The following is a 16,086-nucleotide window of genomic DNA, read 5'->3' on the forward strand; positions in this document are numbered from 1 at the left end:
ATTGAATCTGAAAATTACTCTGGTGTGGCAACTCAAGGTCATTTTGCTTTATTTAAAAGTAAAATATTTAATACCTATCACAGCCATCATCAGTAAATGAACATGTTATTTGTTTTAAAATAATTTCAATTTAATATTATTTTTATAGTAATAATTTACTATGAACAGAACATTTTCTTTCAAATTTTCCAATGCTTAGCAAACCTTAAACCTCTGCATTATGAACTCTAGAATCCTCATCTAACAAGGGAGGAACTTGTGTCCTGGGAAGTTGAAATGCTTGTCTGAAGCTGAACTGATGCTCTGAAGGATGGTGAGGAGCCAAGCCAGTGGTCCTGGGTGAAAACCCCATGGATTTCCCAGTACTTGTAAATGAAACACATTTCTGAATAATGGGAAGGGAAGGGAAGGGAAGGGAAGGGAAGGGAAGGGAAGGGAAGGGAAGGGAAGGGAAGGGAAGGGAAGGGAAGGGAAGGGAAGGGAAGGGAAGGGAAGGGAAGGGAAGGGAAGGGAAGGGAAGGGAAGGGAAGGGAAGGGAAGGGAAGGGAAGGGAAGGGAAGGGAAGGGAAGGGAAGGGAAGGGAAGGAAGATTAGGCCTCAGGGAAGTGGAAGGTAGGCTGGATGCCTGAATGTGACTGAAATGACACAAGTGGAAGAAGGAGTTGAGGTGAGGAGGCTGCAGGAGGCACAGACATGGCCGATCATCTCTCTGGGCCAGGCCTGCCCTCTCCTACCTTGGTGGGCTGGAGGTGCTCCAAGCTGTTCTCTCTGAGGGTCGCCACAGCTCTGTTGGCATTTCTCTCCTGCTTGTACATCTGTGTGGTGGGGGGGACGGACGGGCCCACGGCTGTGTTCAGGTGAGTCCCATTGCCAAAGGCCTGAATGGCATTTTCTTGGTATGGGGAAGACGGAGAAAAAGGTTGTCAGGGCAGGGGGAAGCCTCCCTTTCCCAGCCTCTTTCTCTGCATCACCCAAATGGATGCCCGAGGCTCTTGGGAGCTCCTTTGTTGGTAATACAGGGAGCTGGACACCTCCAGACCCAGAGCAGCATGGCACCTCCACGTCCCCGTGCACAAGAAGGCTTCCCAACGTGCAGCAGTGCCACTTACGGAGACAGACGTTGTTGGTGAAGAGGTGCAGGAAGCTCTCGCACTCGTCCTGCCGGTTCCCGCTGGCGTTGCAGGTGCACCAGGGAGCGATGCTGGAGGTTGAGTTGTCAATGTAGTTGGGGGTGATGGGGCTGCCTGCCGGGATCGACGGACAAGTGTTACTGCAGGGCAGGGACTCCAGGAAGGGTCAGTGACATCCCCTCGTGCCGCTCTCCTGGGTTACTCTGCCTCAGCCAAGCCCCTCCATGACAGCAGCAAAACCCTTCAAGTGCTGATGTCATGGGCCTGATTTGCTCCCAGGGAAGAGAAGAGGAGCAGTCACAACCCTTTTGGTCACGTCACCATCAACAAAGCCTTCAGTCAATTAAAAAGTGCTATCAGTCCAAGGAATGGGCAGTTTCTGGGAATTCAGGTCCCCTAGTAACATTCAGAGAATAATGGAATGATTTGGGTTGGAAGGCACCTTAAAGCCCATCCAGTCCCACCCTCTGCCATGGCAGGGGCACCTTCCACTGTCCCAGGCTGCTCCAAGCCCCATCCAGCCCAGCCTTGGACACTGCTCTGGGCACCCTGTGCCAGGGCCTCAGCACCCTCACAGCCAGGAATTCCTTCCCAATATCCCATCTGATCCTGCCCTCTGGCAGTGGGAAGCCATTCCCTCTTGTCCTGGCACTCCAGGCTCTTGTCTGAAGTCCCTTCAACTCTCTTGGAGCCACTTTAGGCCCTCGTGGTGGGGGACTCTAAGGTCTTCTTGAAGCCTTTTATTCTCCAGGCTGAGCATTCAAAAACTGCATGTGAATGTGTATAAAGGTTTTCATGCTGTCATTAAAAAGCCAATCTCAATCTCCAGAATGAAGGTTTAAAATGAAATGAAATGTTGGCCCAAAAATGTCAGTCTGCCTCATCTATCAGGACAGACCTTGTCCAAAGGCCACGGGCACTTCTCTCTGGACTCTTGTCTGTGTCTGTGCCAGTGCTGCCAGCTGGGCTCTGCAGCATCTGAAACCCCAATCTGACACCCTGTGAAGTTGGAAAAATGGCAGTGCATGGTGATTTTCAGTGGCATCGCTGGTGATGGCATCAGGGAATCCCTGGCAGAGCAGACATGCTGGGACAGCCCCTCTATTTCCACCAGAGAGAGAAGCTCGGCTCTTGCAGTAGCCCATGGTTTTCCTCCCTCCACTGAAGCCATCCTAAAGTTACCCCATGCCCAAGGCTTAGTCATGTCACTGAAGGGAGAAAGACCAGCACCAGGTTGGATGTGGCTTGGAGCAACTTGGTCTGGTGAAAGGTGTCCCTGCCCATGGCAGAGGGCTGGAATGAGATGGGTTTTACAGGTCCCTTGCAACCTAAACCATTCCATGACTCTGTGATGTCCCAGAGAGTTCAGCTCTCCACCTTACTGTCCTCATAGCCAGAGTAAGAGGAGAGGTTTCCCACCCAGAGGAGAGGTTTCCCACACAGAGGAGACATTTCCCACCCTGAGGAGATGTTTCCCACCCAGAGGAGATGTTTCCCACCCTGAGGAGAGGTTTCTTTCCCACCCAGAGGAGACATTTCCCACCCAGAGGAGAGGTTTCCCACCCAAAGGAGATGTTTCCCACCCAGAGGAGATGTTTCCCACCCTGAGGAGATGTTTCCCTGCCAGGCTGGGTGGGAGCCCGGGCAGGAGGCCCCCCTTACCGATGATGCCGGTGTAGGCCAGCAGACAGGCGGCGTAGCTGTCCCTGCGGCAGCCGCTGGCCGCCTGCGGTGACGGCTGGCAGTTGAACTGGAACTCTGCGTAGCGCGACCTGATGGAGCCAGAGCACAGAACGGGACTTGTCACCTCAGGTAACTGCGGCAAAAGGGGATGCATCAACACAATCGTGGTGTTCACAGAGGGGAACAGGTCTGCAGAATGGTGCCGTAGGTGTTCTTCAAACAGGTGTCCTTTCACAATCTCCTGCCTACCCCAACAAACCCAGGAGGAGGTTCTGAACAGGTTCTGCAGTCAATGTTATACAGGCTTCCTCCAGGACTGCAAGATAAGTCAAGTCTTGGAAGAAATGTTTGCTTTCTTTTGTGTGAGGTTGGTTTTTGAGGGAAGAGCTGTTGCCAGGAAGGAAATCAGTCTATGTTGCCATTTTCTATCTTTTGGGTAATAACTTTGCCTAAAGACCCCAGCTTTCATTTTTAATCTGATTTGATGAAACAGAGCATTGCTCTTGTCTCTAAAGACTCTAAATACAGCTGAGGTCACCTCTGATCAAGGGAAATGTCCAGAGGTTCAGACATGAAATATCCTACCCATCACCAGGGCTGCTGCCCATCCTCTGCTGCAGATGCCCATTCTCAGGAGAAGGACTCCCTGGAGCCTGTGGAGCAGGCAAATCATTCTGCCAACAAGTTATCTGCCACCAAACTCTTGAGGCATGAGTCAGCTCTTGGCACATGGTGGCGTTTGGAGTTCATAGGATATCTGAGCCATCAACACAAGGCTTTCAAGCAGGACACAGTAACAGCTGGAGCTCCAGATCCATCTCAACATTCATTCCATGGCCAGGCAGGAAGGGATGTGAGCTGGCATTTGAGCTGCTTCAGAAACTCAAGCAAGCACCAGCACTGACAACACCTGAAGGGAGGGTTCTTTAGGTGACAGCCTGCACTGTCTGAGCTGAGAACTGAGAACCTCAAATGTTTACCCTGCCTGGGAAATCTCAGAAAAACTGAGCATGTTGCTCCTCCCAGACATTCCCTCTCTTCCAGACACATTGCTCTTGCTCCTGTCAGTGTCAGCATTCCAGCTTGCACTTTCCAGCCCACTTCTTCCCTACACCATTCTTTTTTTTCTCATCTTTGTTCCCATATTTGCCCCTTATCAACCCTTTTGTCCTGTAACATGGACAGGCAAAATCTTCTTTCCCAAAACTTGCTGCATTGTTTGGAGATTTAGAGAAGAGCGATAGTGAATGCAGAGTTTATATAATCCATATTAGTAGAACCCACCTCTCTGAGCTGGGGAGTTCAAAGGGCTAGATCTGTGCAGGAGCTGCAGTGCAGACAGGGTGAGACTTGGAGTGTTTCATTCCATTTCTGTATGATTTATTCCTGGCTCTCCTTGTGGATTCTGCACTGCTGCCTTTGACCAGGTCACATGTCAACCTTTTGCTCCCTCTGTGTCTCTAGAGGATATTTTATATTGTATATTCAGAGACCAAGGGACCAGATAATTAACAGCTGTGCTGCTTGCAGGAAATAGTTTCCAGTCTCCTGGGGATAACACTCTCCCCTTTGAACCTCTTTGTCCCCACTGGGCCCTCTTGTCACATTAGAGGCAGGGCGGTACCTGTCCATTTTGGATTCCCTGGGTAGCCAGGGGACAAAATCTGAGCAGGGCCTGGTCAGCCCAAGGTCTTTGCATCTTTCAGAGTCTACTTCTGCACAGTTCAGTCGTTCTCCTGCCTCCACGTTTCTGGGGTGCAGAGTGCTGAGGGTATTTGTACTTTCACGCTTCCAAGAGGATGCCGCTGCTCTCACCTTCCTTTGTGAAAGCAGATAATATTTTTATTGTAATTAAAAGATGCTGTGCTGGTAGGGGATGGCTGCTGGAAGTTCAGCTCAGGAAGTCCCAAACCCCACAGCAATTAGAGACTGAGACAGTACAGGGAGGTGTGTCCTACAGTTGTTCTTGTGCTCTTCCCCAGGTGTCTGCTCACGGCCCAGCTGCACACAGGGCACTGGGCTGGGGCCCCGTGGTGCTGTTATTGCCTTACATCTCTCACTGCCAGCTGGGCTCCGCTCCCGAGAGCTCTGTGTGCATTAACCTTCTGGAATATCAAAGACTTTTTCAGAAATGGGGAGGAGAAAATAGTGCAGATGAAGGTAAAGCACTGAATGGGCTCTGCTGTTAGTGTGCACATGGGATGGGTCTGTGAGTGTGTGATTTGGGCTGGATGGAAACAGAAGAGCAAGCCAGGCTGGCCACAGACTGTGCGGTAGATCTGGAATGACACTGGGACTCTGAGACTCCTGGTGCAATCACCAAAACATAGACTCACAGAATCTCAAATGGTTTGGGTTGGAAAAGACCTAAAAATCATCTCATTCCACCCCCTGTCCTGGCAGGGACACCTTCCACTGTCCCAGGCTGCTCCCAGCCCTGTCCAGCCTGGCCTGGGACACTTTCAGGGATCCAGGGGCAGCCACAGCTGCTCTGGGCACCCTGTGCCTCACACTGAACCCTGTGCCCAGCACTGTGAGCTGCTGGGCCTCACACCCTCCCAGCCAGGAATTCCTTCTCAACAGCCCATCTAAGTCTACCGTCCTTCAGTTTCCAGCCATTCCCCCTTGTCCTGCCACTCCTTGCTGTTGTCCAAAATCTCTCTCCTGCTCTCTTGCTGTCTTCTTTTAGGTATTAGAAGGTGCTATAAGGTCTCTCCAACACTCAGCCTCATAGCAGAAGGATAGATGTTTTTACGTATGTTGATTATTTTTTCTAATTAAACAAGCAAACAAACATAGTTTTAAGGCCTTCACAAGTGCTTGTGGCTGTCAGGATACCTTGAGCGCTCCTTGAGGATGCTCTGGGCTGGGGAAGAGGAACAGTGAGGGAGATGTATTGGTGAAAGTGGCTGCAAGGACCCCTCCCCCACATTCCTGCTTAGCCTGTACCTTCCTGGAACTGTTTCCATAACGGGTCTTCCTCTAGAACCAGAGCCAAAAATCCATAGAAAATGCCTAAAAAGCTTCAGCGTGATCAGGTCACATCTCCTTCTGTCTGTGAACACGCTCTGTAGGACACAGGGACAGGGCCCATGGGCAGGGTCACCGCGCACAGCGTGCCAGCAGGCTGTGGGGGGACGGGGCCCCAGGATCACCCTGCAGGTGATGGCAGTGGCTCAGGGATCTCACCAGGCTCTGGTCCAAGGGAAATCCCCCAGGACACAGGGATGGTGCCCCAGGATCACCCTGTGGGTGATGGCAGCGGCTCAGGGCTGTCACCAGGCCCTGGTCTGAGGGGCTCTCCCTGGGGACCGGCCCTGCTGTGGGCATCACCTGCAGACGTAGTTTTCCCGGCAGGCATCCAGAGGCGCCAGGCAGTTGGGCTTGTCCTTGGACTCGTAGGAGCAGGCGGGCACGATGGTCTGGCGGCGGCGCTCGGCGCAGGCGGTGTCCTCGCAGGGGCAGAAGAGCAGCTCATGGGTGTACTCCGGGGGCACGCGGTCGAAGAACTTGCGCAGGGCCTTGTGGCACTTGGAGCGGTTGCAGGTGTCAGCCCGGGCCAGGCGACGGATGCAGAGGGAGACGTACTCCGTCCTCAGCCGCTGGCACATCTCATCCACGTTGCAGGCTTTGGCGGCATCCAGACACCGGTTCACCTGCGTCACCTCGTTCTCGGACCCTGTGGGTGGTGGGACACGGTGAGGCGGCTCTGCGCTGACCTCCCCACCAGCAGCACCACCCCTGAGGCCCTCATCTCCCTGCTCCCCTCCATGGCCACCAGTGAGACCACACCCGCAGCCAGGGTGAAGCCGGGTTTGCTCTGTGTGTCCTGGGAGGACCAAATCCTCTCTCCATCCTCATCTTTTCCCAAGAAATGCCACAGTCACATACCAGACTTCACCCCCCAGAGCTCACTTCACCAAGCTCATGTATTTAATAAAATGAATTTTGCTTTAATCTCGGCATCAGGTAACACTTTACTAATGCAGATTAACCAGCCTGGGGCCTGGAAGACAGCAGGCATTAAAAAGTGCATCTACTTATGGCCATGATTGGATCCATTGAGTGCTGGGACCTCCACTAATGGACCTTCTTGTTTCTGCAAGTTGCTCAGGATCAAAGGCTGAGTTAGTGGCAAAGCTGGGTCTCTGCTACATGGGTGGTCTGTGCTGATTCCTGGCACCTCAGCCTCACTGCCCTGGGCAGGGAGTTTCTCCTGCCTCTGAAAGGTCACGCCTGGCTTTGGCAGCAGCTGTTTGTTCACCCCAGGATCTGCCCAGCTAAGCGAGACCTGTCTGGGCCACAGTGTGCCCCATCCAGACCAGTCTAAGCCAGTATCCCCCTTCCCAAGGAGTGACAGTGCCTTCACAGGCTGGGATCAGAGGTACCATCCAGCTTGGTGCCCCCGCGACCTGACGCTGCCTGCACGTGAGTGCACGTGGGTCTCTCCCCACACCCTTTGCAGGGTCACCCTTCACTTACATCAGCAAAATCACTCTGCATGTCCACCCTCCTAAACAAGAGGAGAAAGAATGTCCCAGTCTGGGTGGGAGAGCAGAGATGTGCTGTGGGATGCAGGGAAGGTGGAGGAAACCTGCAGTAAGGGGAAAGGTCAGGAAAATAAAGCAAAAACTGTAGTGATGGATGAGAAAAACAGTGTCTGCAGTGGGAAAATAGGGATCTCGTGAGTTTATATGCCAACAACCTTCTCTGTAAAAGTAAGGAAAAGGAAAAGGAAAAGGGAAAGGTATTTGTCCAACACTGGATGTAGGGGTGCTTCAGAAGTGGATGGGGGTCTGTTTTAGTGAGGGGAAAAATGCTACAGAGTCCCTGGCAGGAGTCAGTGGGAACATCAGACTGTGTCTGATTGAACAGATAGAACAAGGGTCCTTCAAGCTTGAGAGAGAAAATTAATTTGAAGCTGGTTTTCACCTCTCTGAATTAAAGATCAGCAGCACAGAAGGATTTTCTCCCCAGCAGAGAAAGATTTTTCCACTGAGGAAAAATCCCCAGAATCATAAATTTCCAATGCAGAGTCAAGCCCTGTCTTTGACCAGGAGTTAAAACCAACCGGTCACTGCTGAGAAGTGTTAAAACATTGACAGTCTTCCTGAGCCCTTCTGTGCTGGCTGCCTGTAAGAGGCCATCTGAAGACCCTCACTCATTTGCCTGCCGATTGCCACGAGCAGGATTTCCCTTCCCCCTCTGTGGTTCCGGCTTGGAGAAGGCAACAGTGCAGGTGCAGCTGCTGCACCGTTACGTGCTGTTCCCAATGAGGCCCGGCAAGAACTTGGCAAGGAGTTGGCAAGGACTTGATGAAGACCCAGCGTGGACCCAGCACCGAGCGGCCTACTGCAATTCCTGCTTCACTCTCCACCCTTAAGCCGAATGAACTGTTGGGGTGACTCTGGTGGTCTCTCACTGAAGACCCCTCATCTGCCTTGCTACCACCGTGACAGACGGAGATCAAGAACCCTCTCCCCAAAGACTGAGCCTGAGACCCTTACCACAAACAGTGGAGGGGGGGGAGGAGAATGACCTGACCTGTTCTTCTCCAGTAACTTCAATGGACTTATTCTTTATTGTGTTTGTTCAGCCTAGATGATTTTCTGTAAATACACTTGTTCCTCCCACAGCAATTTCAATAGACTCTCATTGTTCTACCTGTTCCCTCCTTTTCCCTCTGTGGACTATAACTGGACTCCTGGGTTAGGTAGGACTTTGGAGACTCTCCCCAACACAACAAGACAGATCCCCATCGTCCGGACCAGTGAGGACTCCACCTGTGTTGGTAGCTACTCCCATCCCCCCTTCTCTCTCTCTCTCTCTCTCTCTCTCTCTCTCTCTCTCTCTCTCTCTCTCTCTCTCTCTCTCTCTCTCTCTCCTTTTTATTTCTTTTCTGACCCCACTATCGCATTTATTGTTTTGGCCCCTAATAAAGGTGCATTTGTTGTGATTAACCTGCTGTTTGTCTTTTGCACTTTGGGATCGGCTAACGAACCATCACGACACCCCGCTATAAGCGGATCGTGACACTGCCCTCCTTTATTTCCCCGACTTTATCAGATGCTTCTTCTCCCAGCATTTATTTTACCCTTCCTGTTGGCCCCTGTTGCTTACAGTGAACTGGAAGTCAAATTCCACATTTCTCAGATATTTTATGATGAATGAAAGTTTTGCTTGTTGTGATTCCCTTCACTGAATACTTACCTTTAAAACTGCACAGAGATTAATATTGTCAGAGCATTGGTTTATGCTGGGAAGCTGCCAGCTAACGTGTAGGAAACTTACTTGGAAGGGTTTCATTACCCACTCAGCCAATAAATCACAGGGAACATGCTAGATTTTCTCCTCTTCCCACACAACACCAGCGGATGTGCTTTTTATATCACTGCTACTATTAGAGTGGAGGGACATGGTTCCATTTGTACAGTTTTAGTAGTGGCCATATATTGTTTATGTAAAATTTAGTTTAATATACCTGTTGTTCACTTGGCCTATGGTTACAGGGGTGTCTTATGTTTCAACAAGTTATTGAAATTTCTTTTTGGTAGATTTGAAAGAGGGTCCTTTGGCAGTGTTGACTATATGACTCTGGACACTGGATAGGCAGAGGGCAACATGTCATAAGTTATGTAATAGAAGATATTGATTAGTATTAATAAGGACAAAAGGCTAAGAAATTTCATGTCCCTAAGTGGATGCCAAGTCTTCTGAAGAATCCCTGCTGCTCTTGGCCCATTTGCATTGCTGCACAACCTGTTTCAATTTGCTTTAAAAACCTGAGATTGTGCTAACCACCCATAAAAATCCCCATCCCTTGATTTCTTCATGCTCTGAAGCTTTTTGGGACTCAGCAGAAGGGGGAAAACTCCAGTAAAGAAAACCATGACCCAGCAAAAAAAATTCCATGTCCATGCACCAATCTGCTAGGTGGAGTCAGTAAGAGCAAGGTCAGGGAGCACCTCCCATCCCCTCTGCTCCCCTTGTCCAGGGCTGATGGGTTGATTTGCTGCGGGACATTTTCACCCAGCAAGTGCCTGGCCATGGTGAGGACTGGAGACATTCTCCAGCTGCAGGGACATGCTGCTCCTTCCTTGCTTGGGTGCACTCCAGCTGTGGATGTCACCCCAGAGCAAGGCACACACTTGGAAAAGCTGTTTGGGCACATCTGCCAGATGCAGATGTGCACAGGAGGAGCACATTACCTGCTCCCAGACAGGTAGTTTGGTAAAATACCCACTCTTGGAAAGCTTCCCCATGGCTGTGGAGCACAGGCTGGTTGTGGTGGTTGTTGTGCCATTGGTGATGGATGGGTTTTTGGTGGCCACAACGACCTTTGAACTGCTGAGCCCTCGAGGAATTAAAAGGTGTCAGGCTGCTATGCTCAGCCATTAACAGGGTTCTGATGTACAGCAGAACATGGCTCTGGGTCCTGAGGTTGCCCTCAGGGCAGGTGGTTAGAGGCTGTGGCTGGGATCAACACACAGGTTATCAACCTTTTTTCCTGCAGGGTTTGATCCTGTGACTGATGTGGAAGCACCTTCTCAAACCTAGCAAGGCTCAAGGAGCTCCTGTTTGATGAGGTGTCTGCACAGAACAGAGCATCCACCTGCTATGGAGAATGAGTGTGTCTGGGATGGGTCACTGGAACGGGTCTTTGCACCACGTCTCTAAATCCCAGTCCTTCAGAGTATGGACATGAAACAGCCAAAAGACAAAAACCACAAGCAGCTTTTCCCAGAACATGTAACAGTTCAGCAAAGGAATCAGAGGCAACTTCTTGGAAAAAACAACTGCTAGACCTGAACCATGCAATGCTCACAAGGAGCACAAAGGACTTCCCTGTCTGCAGCCCTCAGCCCCCCAGCCAGGGCCCTCCCTGTCTGCACAGGAGATGTCAGAGCATTTCCCACCCACCTACCTGCAGTGATGGACGCCAGCCGGACATAGTCAAAGCCCCTGATGAATGGCTCATAAGGGGAGCTCTCCAGGACGTTCATGCCTGGGGGAAGAGAGAAGCTGGTGAGAGGGCAGGTGAGGCTCCTGAGGGATGGCTGAGATGCACAAGGTTCAACATCTGCAGTGAAAGGCTGTTTGGCGGGTCCAAGGGGACTATGCTCTAAAGGCCACAAGTAAATGGACACTCGGAGTCATGCGAGCAGGTGTGTGGACACATCCTTGGAGAAGGGAATGGAATGTAACTGGCTTTTAAAAATGTATCTCCATTTTGGAGTGGGGCAGCCTGTCAGGAGCTGTTGAGCTGCAACTCTCTGTAGCTCAAGCTCTGGGGCACACTGCAGGGATTGCCAGAGAGGACACCAGACTGCAGCATAGGCTCCTGCTCATGGGTAGAGCTCAAATCACCAGCTCTCACACACACATACACAGGGTTTCCATCACCATTATTGCAGTACCTTCTATGTCCCTCCTGGGGTCAAAGGTCCTCACCTTGTTTTAGGACACAGACAGGATTGTGTGGGTGATGACGCACTCCATATTTACTGTCACATCTCCCTTTCTCCTTGCCGACAGCCTTTTCTCACTTGGCGCAAAGCTAATGACCCACAGCTCCCGCAGAAACTTCCTCTTGTTGTTTTTGAGTCTCTGGGAGCCTGATTTTATTCAACTGGTGCTTCCCTTTCATCTGTGCAATGGTCTGTAATGCCCCGTCATCCTGATGGATACCACGGAATATTACTGAAGCAAACAGCTCAGTTTCTGTTGTTTTTTATCAGACATGTAGATGGACGTGGACAGCAGCAGCAGCAGATGTACTGGCTGGGATAAAAGGACTATCCAGCCTCACGCTATGGGCATGTGCTGGCCTCCAGCTGTGGCAAGAGGCAGCAAGAAATGGCTCCCAGTGTGCAATTACTACAGCACAATTCAAAGCAGCTTTACACCTTCATTGAAATATCTTGCATCGTTACCGTCTAGAGAGGGGCCCATTTGTATTTTCCAGCATAGCAGTTTTATGTCCTGATGATAAAGCACCTTATCAGAGAGTTGTTATCGGGTTGTCATCATGTTATTGTGTCTCTAAGTGGGAAGGTGGCTAAACACTAGCATGCTCAAAAGAAGCTGAGTAAATAGTGTGCTTTGTAAATTCCCTGAGCACGAACTTCCACAATTGTTTTTGCAAGAGGGCTTCTAGGAAGCTTTTTGCAGCCTCCTGGGTATGTGTGATTGAGAAACAAAGCTCTACATGGACTGTGTGGATTGGCTTCCTTTCTCAGTCAATTAAACATATGTAAAGACTCTGAAACATGGGACTGCTACGAAATATATCTCCCTGGGGAAATTAAGGCAAGGAAATCAAAAGTTTGGTGTGTAAATCTGCATTGCAAATGAAGTCAGTTGTTTGAAAAAGATGAGGCTCAGGACATGACAGGGGAGAAGTGGAGCAGAGCTGTTGCAGCCTCCAAGAAAAGCCCTCTCCCAGTCATTCCCAAAGTGGAAGTCCCAAGTCACTGGGCAGGGAGGCCATCCAGCACCAAACTGCTATTCCACATCTGGAGACCCAGAGCTGGCCCTGCCTGCTCTCAGCACTCCCTGCCAGCCTCTCTTTTCTCTTCTCTTCCTTCTGGTGGAAAGTGCCTCCCCCTGACCATGGCAGGGGCTTGGAACTTTCAAGGTCTTTCAGGTCCCTTCCAGCATAAACCACCCTGTGTCCCAGAGCTGGGAACCCTCCTGACAGCACTGCCCACACAGCCGTGGCACAAGTGACCTGTTTCTAAGTCTGAGCCACCAAGGTCAGCTGGGAAGGGGCTGTGACACCACCCTTTGAGATGAATGGTGAAGCTGGATTGCCACCTCCTCCCCAGGCTTCAATGGAAACAAATCTGGCACGTAATTATGGGAAAGACCAGATACTGGAGGTGCTGAGGTCTTGTATTTCCCCAGCCGGCTCACAGCACCACACTCTGCACCCTGCAAGCTGTGGCACCTGAAAGCTTCCCAGGAACTTGATCAACCAATTTCCATCCTGGCAAGCCTGATGGACACTGTAGTGTCCATCCTCTTTGTTTTGCTTGGCCTTTTGGCCTGTGGTTTCACTCCTGCACTTCTCCTTTCAGGTTTCAGCCAGCAGTGTTTTATTAATCTACTTCAGAGCCCATGGCTGGAAGGGTCTGTTTTATTCCCCATTTTAATTTTCATGATGCATAAAATACTCACCAGCCTGACAAGGATGAGTTATGGTCACTGAAGTGCAATTTTATGGTGACTTAAAAAACGTCAAAATCCAAACTTATTGAATACTGGCTCTGGGAACATTTTAAGTTCCAGCTTGATGTCACCAGCCCCAAATCTTCACTAACCCAAAGACACTGGTGCACTTGAGACATTCTAAGAGAGTGATTTTTTTGAAGCTCACGATGTTTTTCGTCAATGCCTGTGCTTTATGCTGTGTTTCTATAAAATCTACGGTGTTCATAGTCTTGGTTAACATACTTAGATACAAAATATGCTGTGCATTTTTTCAGCAAAAGATCTCAATGTATATTGGGATCGTCATAAAACAGAGGTTGTGTTAAAAAAAAGGAAGACGTGTAGTGGTTTTGGTTTGTTAATTTAGGATTTTTTAAATTTTGAAATGTTTTTGGTTAATATATTAAAGATTGTGATGAGTTTGGTGTTAGTTTATCACTAATATACTTCTTGTTGTGAGATATGATTAGGAGAAAGGTAAAGTAGGGTTAAAACTTTAAAAGGCTATAAGAGAGAATTTTATTGAAAGTAATAAGAAGGAAAAAAAAGTAGTTAGAATTAAAACAAACTCTTCAGAATACTTTTCCTCCCCCCCACAACCTTTTCTTTTTTATTGACAATGTAAGAAAACTAAACCTAAGATTTTTAGTCAGTTTACTACTTTTAAAATAGTCCTTTTTTAGTTTACTGAGGGAGAGAAGTCTCTCTTGTTAAGGCTATGGAGACTTCTCCACAAGAGGAAAAAACAGTTCTTTTGTGGTTCTCAATTTTGCTACTAATCGTAGTAGTGTGATTTTCACAAATCACATTGTGAAATCATGGTGAAACCTGCATCTCAGGTTTTCAGTAGTGCTTTCTCCAAAATGTCAATACCATGGGGATCAATAGGATCAGCAAATCTCTTGAGTTGGAAGAGGCCCACAGGGTCCCTCAAGTCCAACTCCTGACCCTACACAGGACACCTCAACAATCCCACTCTGTGCCTGAGAGCGTTATTCAAACACTCCTGGAGCTCTGGCAGCCTTTGGACCATGCCCATTCACTGGGGAGCCCGGGCAGTGTCTGACCTGGGGGAAGAGCCTCTCCTTGACATCCAACCTAACCCCTTCCAACACAGCTTCATGCTGTTCCCTTGGGTGCAGTCAGCATGTCTTGGGACAGCACGGGATGATACAGGGGTATTTTGCAGCAACTTCAGTGCTGGGGCGCTCTGTAGAGCGGCCCGTGAGCAATTCCCTTGTAGAGGACCATCAGAAAGGTTCTACTGACCTTCCATCAGCGTGTGGTGGATGCTCCAGTAGACACTCAAGCAGTGCTTCTCCTTCTTCATGCCGCGCTTGCACTTGCAGCCGTAGAGCTGGCTGGAGAGCAGGGCGCTCACGGTGCTGCGGCACTGGCTCTTGGCGTCGGGGCCCAGCTTGTTGGCGCCGTTGCCCGCGATGCACTGGCGCAGCGTGCGGAACTTGGCGCTGCACACGGGGTCGGTGGTGCAGGCCTCGCCCGCCTGCAGGCAGTCCCTGCTCGAGCCGACAGCTGCTGCCATACCTTCTGCAAGGGAAGGGGAGAGGCGGTCAGCACCGTGGAGCAGCCCCGGGAAATGGAGCATGTCTCCCGCAGTCTCCTTCTTCTAGGATGCCCGGAGAAGTCGTGGAGGCCCCATTCCTGGAACCGCTCAGGACGGAGCTCTGAGCAACCAGGAAAGTGTCCCTGCCCACGGCAGAAGAGTGGAACCAGATGAGCTTTGAGGTCCTTTCCAACCTGAATCATCCCAAGGTTCTATGGCAGGATCAGCCTGGTAGCAGGATTATAAGTGACAGAAACTTGACCAGTTCCTGGTGATTGATTTTTCCTTCTTGGAGAGCAAAAATATTTTCAAATCCTTTCTTTCCCAGCACTCTATCTTATTTCTGCCCTTCAAATTTAACAGTAGTCCAATGTTGCAGAGACCCTGGCCTCTGCTCCTTGAATATGGTTTAACTGTGCCTACACCTTCCTGGAGCTATAAATGGCTCTCTGTGGGCATTTTGACATGTAGTCAGACCACATATATCCCAGGAGTTGGCCTTTGTTCACTGTCACCCTCTCCCCAGGACTCCCACTGTTTCTGTCTTGGCTTTTTCCAAGCTCTTGTAAATTGTCTTCAGATTCCTTTACCAACACAAAATGCTGTGCTCTCCATTTGGAGAGGAGAGCCCAAAGCATGGGAGGAAGATGGTATTGCTACACATACACCAATAAATTACCTCATCAGGGCTCAGTGGTGCTGTGCCTCAGTGCCAGGAGCTGACCAGTCCTGTGTTATTTATTGCTCTTCCTCGCTCAAGCAGGCTGGACATGTCCAGGCTGGCTCCTGGGATGTGCTCAGCCCAGCTCATGGCTGCATCGCTGCTCCTGGCAAAGGGCAGGGCCAGAGGCTCAGCCCTGCTCAGATGTGGTTGTGTGGCACCCAGGTGGCAGAGGGGGGACTAGTGTGATGGTCTGGAGCATTTGATACAGGTAAGGCAGGACTGCTCCACAGCTTGGGAGACTGAGGAAGAGGCAAACCTGGTTTATGGAAGGGGAGAATCAGTTCCAGTGACTGTACAGTAATTTTGGGTCCTGCTGTACTATCAAAACAGAAACTGATGTAATGACCTTGAAGAAGAACTTCTCCAATACTTCCCAAAGGAACTCTGTCTCTAACATAACTTGTCTTCCCTTTGGGTAGGAACCAGAAGGGGAAGGACAGAAAAGACCATCTACTTTTTGACTCCCTCCGGTGTCTGCTTTGGGTGAGATTCAGATTGGACAATATTAGAAAATCCTGCTTCCTGAGAAAAATGTGAGTCCCTGATCTCCATCTCTGAGGGCTTAATGAAATCTCTGCTTTCTCCAAGATTCTATGGATCTCTTCATAAGGTCCCCTTTTCTGCCTTCCAACTGCTACCTCTCCTTAATTTCTGCATCCCCCAGTTCAGCACTCGAGCCCAGTAGATCCATTTCTGTTCCCTCAGCAGTCACAGTGTGTTTGTGAAGAAGGAGCTGCCTCTGCTGCTCTTGATTAGAGTAGAAAGCAGCAGCT

The 16,086-nt window shown here is 50.0% G+C and overlaps 1 protein-coding gene across 2 annotated transcripts in view; it reads right to left on the reverse strand.

Moving 5' to 3' along the window:
- LOC110480656 (GDNF family receptor alpha-4) overlaps positions 1-16,086 on the reverse strand; it is a 73,932-nt gene that overhangs the window by 5,467 nt on the left and 52,379 nt on the right. Inside the window, exons 2-7 of one of the 2 annotated variants that reach the window (XM_021548767.3) lie at positions 14,295-14,570; positions 10,738-10,818; positions 6,147-6,492; positions 2,793-2,902; positions 1,110-1,244; positions 735-892 (exon numbers count right to left, since the gene is read on the reverse strand). In XM_021548767.3, coding sequence (XP_021404442.2) covers positions 735-892; positions 1,110-1,244; positions 2,793-2,902; positions 6,147-6,492; positions 10,738-10,818; positions 14,295-14,570 — 1,106 coding nt within the window. Of the gene's footprint in view, positions 1-734; positions 893-1,109; positions 1,245-2,792; positions 2,903-6,146; positions 6,493-10,737; positions 10,819-14,294; positions 14,574-16,086 lie in introns of both variants that reach the window. The other variant, XM_021548766.4, reaches the window with a different exon arrangement.

This window comes from Lonchura striata, chromosome 4, assembly GCF_050655825.1.
Source record: "Lonchura striata isolate lonStrDom1 chromosome 4, ASM5065582v1, whole genome shotgun sequence".
NCBI lineage: Eukaryota > Metazoa > Chordata > Aves > Passeriformes > Estrildidae > Lonchura > Lonchura striata.